This window comes from Haliotis rufescens, unplaced genomic scaffold, assembly GCF_023055435.1.
Source record: "Haliotis rufescens isolate VD_foot unplaced genomic scaffold, xgHalRufe1.0.p SCAF_2, whole genome shotgun sequence".
Classification (NCBI taxonomy): Eukaryota; Metazoa; Mollusca; class Gastropoda; order Lepetellida; family Haliotidae; genus Haliotis; species Haliotis rufescens.
The window spans coordinates 17,133,149-17,143,037 of NW_025963890.1; the positions used below are offsets into that span (position 1 = coordinate 17,133,149).

The 9,889-nt window shown below is 37.5% G+C and overlaps 1 protein-coding gene across 6 annotated transcripts in view; it reads left to right on the top strand.

Moving 5' to 3' along the window:
- LOC124135653 (contactin-associated protein-like 2) overlaps positions 1-8,241 on the top strand; it is a 189,794-nt gene extending 181,553 nt beyond the window's left edge. For all 6 annotated transcript variants that reach the window (XM_046501090.2, XM_046501096.2, XM_046501095.2 and 3 more), the window contains one exon: positions 210-8,241. In XM_046501090.2, coding sequence (XP_046357046.2) covers positions 210-473 — 264 coding nt within the window. In that variant the 3' untranslated portion in view covers positions 474-8,241. The remainder of the gene's footprint in view (positions 1-209) is intronic.
- The last annotated feature ends 1,648 nt before the right edge of the window (positions 8,242-9,889 follow it).

Here is a 9,889-nt window from a genome sequence, read left to right on the forward strand (position 1 = left end):
TTTGGGCCAAATTAAATTTTATGTAATTTCATTTTGTTGAATTTCTTTCGTGGCTGATGCAGTTTGTAAAATAAAATACTAATTTGAGAGTATCTTGATATATAGAAAGAATCAAAACTTGAACTCACAGTGGATCTATGTAACACGTGTTGATTTAACTGGATGAAAAGAAAGTCACACATAACTTACATTTAATTTGATTTCCATAGAAACATGATGAAGATGATGAGGATGACGAAAAGTCACCTGACGATTCAACACATCAGAACAGTACAGAATACAATGGAGACAGTGGTTATGAAGCTGAATCTCGACCTGAAAATACAGAAGAGGATGCCACACCAGACTCGACTGTCGACATCCATACCCCGCCCAAGATGTATATGTACGACTTGACAAATCTGGACTTGCAGGACTCTCCTAGTCTCAATGATCCTAGTCGACGACTTCTCACGGCAGAGATTGAGACATGATGTCTCTTTGGGTCTTTTGCTCTCACAGATCAAACTACAGTGTCTTGTGTGATTGTCTTATGTAGAAATTAGCATGAGATCAAGACGATGTCTTGTCAGGTCTTTGGAGATGGAAATAAAGTGTCACATGTCATCTTGGGTTGAAGACGTTATTGGGAGATGTCTTTACAGGTCTCTAGTTCTCAGAGATAAGGTTCAATGTCTCAAGTTATCTTATTTGTTACAATAACATTGGGCGAGATTGAAACATCACTGTAAGTTCTCCGATATCATGAGTGTGTCAAAGGATCTTGCAATCGTCTCAGTTTTGATTTCAACATTACAATGAGATTTAGATCCAAATGGAAAGAAATTTTGGAGATGCTGAGACATTGATGTGGGAAATTGATATATCTCATGAATCTATTGAACGAGACAGGAAGATGATGTGATATGAGAGACTGTTTGAGGAGCTGAGACACCTTGTGAACTCTCAAATCATTCCATTCTCAGCGGGTTCAATTTTTACGCAAGCAGCTGTCTTATCTCAGACAGTTGAGACGATGTCTTAGATGAGATGTGTGAGAAACAAAATAATAACATGAATGAGACGATCATTTGTAGTTTCAGTATACATACTTTCTGATGTGCTGGAAGTCAGGGAACTGAACGTCATGGAGTGTGACTGACAATCATCTTGGTTGCAGGGCAAGGAGAGACCTTGTTACAGTTTTATCCACATAACTGGACTTCACAGCCAGATAATTTATATGTGTTCACATCAAACAGCTCTTGGAGGAGGTCTGTTATAGTGTGGTGCCAAAGAAGGTTTGAAACATTCTGTGTTCAACCCTTTATTTCAGCCCATCTGAAAACTGGATGTGAAGACATAAGGGGTTAATGTGATCTTTTGATACATCAAGAGTTAGTGTACTGTATGTAGTACATCAAATGTTAATGTTTTGTATTAGTACATAATGTAGAATGTTTGAGGACTGAGACAGTGGTAGAGTTAGATATACTACAAGGGGAGGTAACTGTTTTATATACTACAAGGGGAAGTGACTGATCTGAACAAAGCATGCCAGTTATATGATGAAGCACTGACATCAAGGGACAGGAAGTGACAGCAGTTCAAAGGACACCGGGTTGAAGAATTACAATATTTATTAAACGCTTGACAAGGGATGAATCACGACTGTCTGAAATTGAATATCGTGTGTTGCAATATGCTTACAGAATATGAAATTTTGGTTTTAGAATATAATAACTTGTTCGTCACTGAGGGAGAACACCTTTGAAAGTTGTCATATGGTATTTGGCATAAGATGATAAGTGTCAGATAGGAATATGATTTTGATAGAGGATAGTCATTTATAAACTAGGACAATATTGACAAGATCGTGAACTAGATGTGTATTATGAATGTGTATAAACAATATTTATAACTTTGCCTATGGAAGATGAACAGTGACAAGACTGGGATGTGGAGCCATTGTGTGCCCAGAAAAGAGTGTCCAGTGTAGACGACACGAGCACGTAGCTCCGAGGTGGCTGTCCAAGCAATACTAGATATGCCATGTCCACCATCTTTGTTTCTGTGTGTACGTCAATGAGATTGACTGTTTTGTTTCAGCTTACTTGCCAGTTACTCAGTCTATTGTTACCTCAATCTTTTAAAGATTTTTTGTGGATCAATTTTCTTCAGAAAATGGAAGTGATTTTTTTTCATGTCATCAAACATATGTACATGTATATATGTAACTTGTATGTGATGTGTTTTCAGTATGTTTTATGATATCCAGTTTTGTGTCATTTTTCTGATTACAATGATCATCTTTTCATACAAATCCATACAAAATTATATTAGTTCTTCACTTTAATATGGTTGTATTTGTTCAGGCTTGCCCTAAGTAGTGCATGTTTTTCTGTCATATGTTATCAGACGCATGTTGTCTCGATATAGGACTTCAGGGTTACTGAGAAGTAATAAAGATGTCTATTTGAAAGGAAGAATCCAAGGAGCATGAATTAAAACTCAGATGGGATTTCATTTCATATTTGAACCTGCATCATTTCCTTCTTGTTTGGTAGGTGTTCTCTTTAAGGATTTGTGTGAGCAGAGGGGAGATAACTCTCAACACCAAGACAGTGGTTGAGCTGCATTCTGAATGTGGAGTCAGTGCTTCTTTTCGATAGAAAGTTGTGTTGTCTCATCAATTTTGTTTTTAAAAAATGTCAAACATGAATTTCACTTTTTAGGTTATTTTTTATTTTAAATTGACAAAGGATTTCTTTTCTTTCTTTCTTTTCAAGTCTGTCAGCTAAACTTTTTCATCAGTTTTCACTGATATACCAATTTCAATGTTTGATGCTATTTTCTGTTATGAACATTTAACACTTTAAGTTCTTTAGAATGTTTGACAACCATATAGTAATACACAGTGTTTGTTAGTCAAAATCCTCAGATTAGTAGGCTAGGTGAATAAGAAATAATTAATTTTGATGACACCAAAGCAACATTTCTTTAGAATAGTGTCTTCAAGATATGCGTTCCCTATATTGCCCAATTGAAGACCACTGTCCTTGTAAGCTCTGTGGGAAGTAAACAAGTGTAACATTCAGATAGGAAACTGCTTGCCCTTGCAGAGTTTGTCCAGGCCGAGTTACCACTAGTGCAATCCAATTCTGAATGGTTGTGGCTTTTCTCATTTTGACTTACTGTTCTTCAATGTTGTGATAAGCTACTGAACATTCCATTGTTAATCTCCGATCGATGTCATCAGTGATCACTCTGTACACAAATCTACACCCGTTAAGCCTTGTCACCATTAGGACTAAACACCTACATAAGCCTTATCACAATTATACTACTCAAGAGAAGTTAAGGATCACCTGATTCTTTCATATTACTATAGTTAAGCTGTCCTGGCGTGACATGTTAACTCAAGTGATATCGAAGACTTGGGTGGTCCTTTACTTATTTTGAGTAGTATAATATATTGAGCATTCTCACTGGGATTGCTGGTCAAGAAAGGTTTTGCTTTTCTTGGCTGCCATGTCAGTGGGGCTATCGCATGTTATCTTATCCTGCCTTGCAACATTTGACTATAGGGTAAAATGTGCTCATGGTGTTGTCATGCTGGGGTTTAAGGGTATGGGCTCTGTTAGTTTTGTGGTCATAAATTAATGTTCAGTTTGTTCCATTTTGGACAGAAAAAAATAAGTTGCTGTGAAAAATCATTCTGTCCATCTTCTTAGGTAAAGTTGTTGATATAATAACCGGTTCCCAAATTGTCCATTTTGGGTTCTTTCACCCAGATTGGTCAGCTGTGGGTTCTCTCTTAAAAATATAAAAGGCACAAATCCCAAACCTGGACCATATCCCATCACACCATGATGAGCCTCATCCAGTCAGTCGCTAGGTCCCTGAGCAATATCTTTCCTCACACATGAATCTGACACACCATGATATAACTGGAATACTGTTAAAAGCAATGTTAAAAACCAACTCCATCACCCTGAAGCTATTATTTTCTCTTCCACCCTGTCCTTACTGTAATGATTTAGCCTTAAACGAAGCAAGTCTAGATTTTCCACAGGTTCAGAATTTCAAATCTCACTGGGGCTCCTTTTCAATTTAAATGGAGTTTGTTTCTATAAAAATTAGATATTTTCAGGGACTAAGCGTTAGTCTACATGATGAGCCTGAGCCAGCACTTCCTGTATGTATCACTGTTACCCCCGGCAACCCCCAGTCCTAGAACATGATGGTGGGATGCCTGCTCCCAGTTTCCTTACAGTCTCCCTGGTGGTTGTAGAGTCAACTAGCCTGTGTAACTAGCCTTGAACCAGAGGGCCGCCACTTGTAGCTGTGTACGAGCTGCTGTCAGTAGAGAGCCCTGTCACAGCCAAACGCAATGGGTCCTTTCTGGACTTGAAAATGTTAGATGTTCCTAGTATGGACATCAAGTCTTTGCTAGGCATTTAGAAGCTGGAAGAACATGAAGACATGGAACTATTATTGATAACAACATGTAATCTATAAAAGTTTCATGTCTACAATGAAAATGTTATTGTCATATTGCTGTGCATGTTTTGTATGGGTTTATGAACATATTTGTATAAAATGTACGGATCTCCAAGGATATTATCTATTTCTTTGAGTTCCTCATGCAGAGGGGATGGGGTATTGGCCTAGTGGGTAAAGAATTCGCTTTCCATGCCAAAGGCCATTGATACATCAAAACCCATTTCTGGTGTCTCCTATAACAAGTCCCTCTGTCAGAGTCTGTAAAAATCCTGGAACTTGTGATCTTTTGCTGTAGCTCTGTGGCAGGTAAAGTGATATACAGGTTTTGGGGGAAAGATCCTAAATCAATCTCATGTTCTTCTGATGTGTTCCTTTGCTGTGACTGGGCTTTAAAAAAGTGCCTTTATCCTGCAGCTTGTGGTTTGTCTTGTCCAATGAGAAAAGTCGTACTATATGCATGTGGTGGCCATGGACACTTTCTCTCAATCACCATTGGCTTAAAATGGCATTTGCATTTCCATGAGTAGTCCTCTACCAGAAATGCTAGGAATATAAAGATTCTGTATGCAATATCTATTATAATGTTTAGTCTTACCTTGGACAACATTGTCCAATGTATTAAGCATTTCATGAAGGTTTTATCAGGATATTCATCTCCGTGACTTATTATCCCACGTTGTTGTCGACAGTATACAATGAATGAATTGATGGAAGGTTTGGTACTGGTGGTACAGTATATGTATTAATTCACCATTTGTTTAATTGCTTCTCAATGCTGTATTTATTCACACATCATTTATGAAATGTTTGATTGCCAATTATTGTTTAAGATGATATTCTACAGGATGTTCGTAGAAACACTGTTTGTTATAAGATTAGGCGAGGTGATCCAAATGAGAAAGAAGTGTTGACTTGTTTTCATGACTTGTTTTGAATTTGAAAGTTATGAATCCAGAGACCATATTATATAAAGAGCGATCTTGAAAACATAAAAGATGTTGGTCCAAGTCAGTGTATATGTGAGTTTGCATTCAGTATTTTTTACGCAGTTTTTGTAAGAAATACTATTTGAACTACGACTATTTGACTACTAGATGATTTATGAAAGTCCAGCATGAACAGTGCAGAACCGGAGTGTACTGTATGCACTACTCAAAAGAAGTTAAGGACCACTGGAGTCTCGACAGATTAACTATTGTAATATGAAAGGAATGGGTGGTCCTTTATTTCTTTTGAGTCGTATAGTTAAATATTACTGTGGCTTGTGTGCAAGTCAGCCATTACAATTGTATCACTGATATCCTACTCTAGAAGCCACTGCCAATGTTTTTTTCCTCTCTTGATCTGCCATATGTACAAATGTACAAAGAACAGGGGAGACGGACGGACGTTCCTGCCTGTAATCATACTCAAGTGTCCCTGTCTCTGCAAGAAGCTTACACAGAAGGAACTGCATTTGATCTACAGCCAATCTGTGCTCGAAGTCCACAGGCTTGAAGGGAGCAGCAATTTGATAATTCTTGGGATAGACTGGGATATCTTTGAAGAAAATCATCTGCCTGTTAATCCTGGGGGGGGGGGGAATTAATAAATGGCCACACATCATATATTGCTGATGACACTGAAGTTAACATCCTGGTTGTAAACTTACACAATATCTTTCCTCTGTGTAGGCTTCTTGCTTTTTAAGCCTTGTATGATGTTGTTTGTGTGTGTCTGTCTGTCTGTGTATCAACAGTGCCATTCTCCCGGTCATAAGCTGTTAATATGTACATTGAACATCGGTATGGTGGTGTAAAATTGAACAAACAAGGAGGTAGAAACTATTAAAGAGTCCGTTTATAATGATTTGGGAACTTCAAAAATGGAAATATATCAGGGATGACGATTTTCTACAGCTGAGATTGACTGCTAATTTGTGTATCTTCAAACAATCTATGATGACACTTTTGGGTTTTTTCAGTTGATTCTGTGAACATTGTCATTTCTGGAATATTGTGTTAATTTTTGGACAATCATCAAGGTCACATAATTAAATCAATGAATTACGAAATTACCATCGTCTTATCCACCTTCATTCATCTTAACTATGCATATAAATTATTTCTATAAAATGTTAATTGTCTGTTATTCTGTAGCATATTAGAGGAATTTTATGTACTGATAAAAAATTGAAACATGTTTTAAGTGCTTGTTTTTTAATTTAAATCAGGAAAATGGAATAAACTGTATTGGAAATATTGTACAAATTTGGAAAGAAGCATGATTGTATAAAGGAGAGGTAGTGTGTAGTAAGTCTGATTTAAGAGGCTGTGTGAGGGAGCAGACTCCATACTTAATCACTTCTACATCTGTTAAATGTCACAGACCTTCCCAGGTCTTCCAAATTCATTGGGAATTACCTAGACTTTTAAAAGAATTACATCGGAGAAACATTGTAATTGGATATCTCAACTGCATTTGAAATAGAGAACAAATTATGTTGTAAACCAACTCCCAATTAGTCAGGATGACAAGAGCTACGGCTTCCATACCCCAACATAGACTTACGATCGTCGTAGGGTTAATAATGCCGAGTGACTTACGATCGTCGTAGGGTTAATAATGCCGAGTGACTTACAATCGTCGTAGGGTTAAGAATGCCGTGTGACTTACGATCATCGTAGGGTTAAGAATGCTGTGTGACTTACGATTGGCGTAGGGTTAAGAATGCTGTGTGACTTACGATCGGCGTAGGGTTAAGAATGCTGTGTGGAACAAAACCCAAAACTCAGTTTAGAGGAAGTGCTTGGGCAGAGGAATTAATGAAAGTTCCACCATGTGATCTTTGCATTAAGACTTCCATACCCTGACCGACTGTAGGGTTACGAATATATATCGGAACAGCTTATACACACTGAATTTAGTGATTCACAGACAAGACTGACATGGAGCATATCCACACAAGATTGTCATCCCTATATTGTTTTCACATCATCCAATCTGCTTCATGAATGTACTATGATTTCATTATGGTGTCCCGCCTGTTTATATATTACCATGTGTACAAACGTCAACATCTCATCCTGTACAGTCAGCTGTGTTACTGTTAATAAGTTAGAATTTTATTTATCAAGTTTGTATGTAGCGAGATTTATTTGCAGATGATTGTTATGATTGTCAAATGAACATGTATTTAGTAGTTATATACCACTCAAAAGAAGTTAAGAACCATCCGATTCTTTCATGCCATGTCATCTAATCCATGCTATGAAACATTACTATGAAAGAACTGTGTGGTCCTTTTAGTAATATGAAAGAATCGGGGTGGTACTTAACCTTATTTCAGTGGTATATTTGTTACAAACTCCTACCTTTCATATGTATAAATCCATAAGTATTTAGTTAAAACAAAACTCTTATATAAGTTCCTTCATGTTCTGCAATAAGGAAAATTGGGTTTGGTAGACAAGATTTGACAGATTTGGGGGGGTCAAATAACCAGAGGCTACTACCCCTGTGTACAGGAAAGAAAAGGAAGTTTGAGATGTTTCCAAGGGTTGTTCCTACAGTCGCCCATGGTCAGCTATCCTCTGTCTGGCTGACCTGTAGATCAGCTCATTCCATGGTTGAGTGACCGCAGTAATGGGAAGCTGGATGGTAGGGGGCAGGTTCTACATGATTCAGGGATGCAACATTTACTTTTAGCATTCTTTTTGTTTTGTCTTGTTGTCATTTCAAACAATATGTTGAATTAAAGATTACTTTACTTACGCACTTACCTGTTGTTTGCTTTCATCTGCATCATTAACACTGGCCCATTTGGTTTGTTAACTAATAATCCTGGTAATGATCCGAGTCTGGACCAGACAAAGCAGTAATTTTGTTGTGAGCAACAATCCGTTCCATCCAGGTACAAAAACAAGCAATCCTTTCCTTTCACATTAAGCAGACATGCCGTGCTATAACTGGAATACTGTTAAAAGCAGCATTAAACCCAAACCCAAGTCACAGATATTTACTAAATATAACACAATATTGAATGTTTCTTGCCCCCTAACTACTGAAAATTAACAGCATGAGACAACGGAGACCTCCAACATGGCGCTGACAATACCCAGATGCTGCTTCTTGTAACTGTGCCTTGTGAGTTGGGGGTCAGTCAGCTTTAGAATCATCCCCCATGACTGCTAAATGTGGCAAGTCTAAAGACTAGTGCTAATGAATCATAATCGGGGAGAATCTTGGATTCTGGAACAACAAATGGACAACTCTGCCACCTGTTGTAGAGAAGAAGACCACATAAGGGGAACTCAGAGACAAGATAGATTTGTGTCTTGTTTAGTCTTGCACTCAGCATTTAATAACTGACTCTGGAAAAGACAATCCACTGATTGCCGGCAACAATTCATGTTGTCTACTGAGTCTGACCAACCGATCTATGAAATGGCCTCTTACAACCAGGTTGCTCGGGACCCTGAATCTGAACAAGGAGAAGAGACAAGAAATATGGGGGGCCTTTATGGTTGATACTTGAGGCAAACACCAAGCTTGATTCCCAGAGGAATGCAGTGTGAAAGTATCACCCTCTACAATAGACAAATTCCCCCCATTGACCAGTTATGTAGGTTTTGAGGCTCGAACTTCCACTCTTTTTTCTGACACTGGTGTTTATAGTCTAAAAGGCTTAAGCAGATGAACTGAATATATTTTCTACTATTCCACTTTTGACAGAGATATTTTTTATCTTTCCATGATACACAAAACTGATAGAGCTCGGTCTTTACTACCAAAAAAATATTCATGATCCATAACTATTTTTGGTTCAGTATCCGTCTAACTAGGGATAATCAGATACGGCATTCTATCAAAAGTGGAGTAGGACATACGTCCTAGGTACCGATTCTACAGACTCATCATGGGAACACTGGGTTTACACATTTTAATCAGTACACCATGATTTTACATGCAAATGCTAATTGTTTCATTTGCATACACATTGTTTTTGAGATAGACTTTTATTATACAATCTGTATTCATAACCTGAAAACCAACCAAAAAAATATGATCCCAAAACATTAACGCACATTTATATGTTATGGTCTGGTAACACCTGAGGTTTTCCCTGGTTTTTAGTCTATAAATAACACTGAAAATGAACATTTCACAATGTATTTCAGGGTAAATCTCACAACTTATGAAATTAATATTTAACTTTGAACTGTTTAAGTTCATGCCCATTTTGGATCAGGTTTCCAAACAAGCAGTGATCAGTCTTTATAAAAATGGAATGAAGCAAATTTAACGCTCAAGTGTGTGCCTTAATCCATATCCATACCACCCCAGAAAACAATAAAATCATTTTTTACATCATGCCACTGCATATGGATATAACAAATAATCGGCAAAAATTGTTGATTCTCCT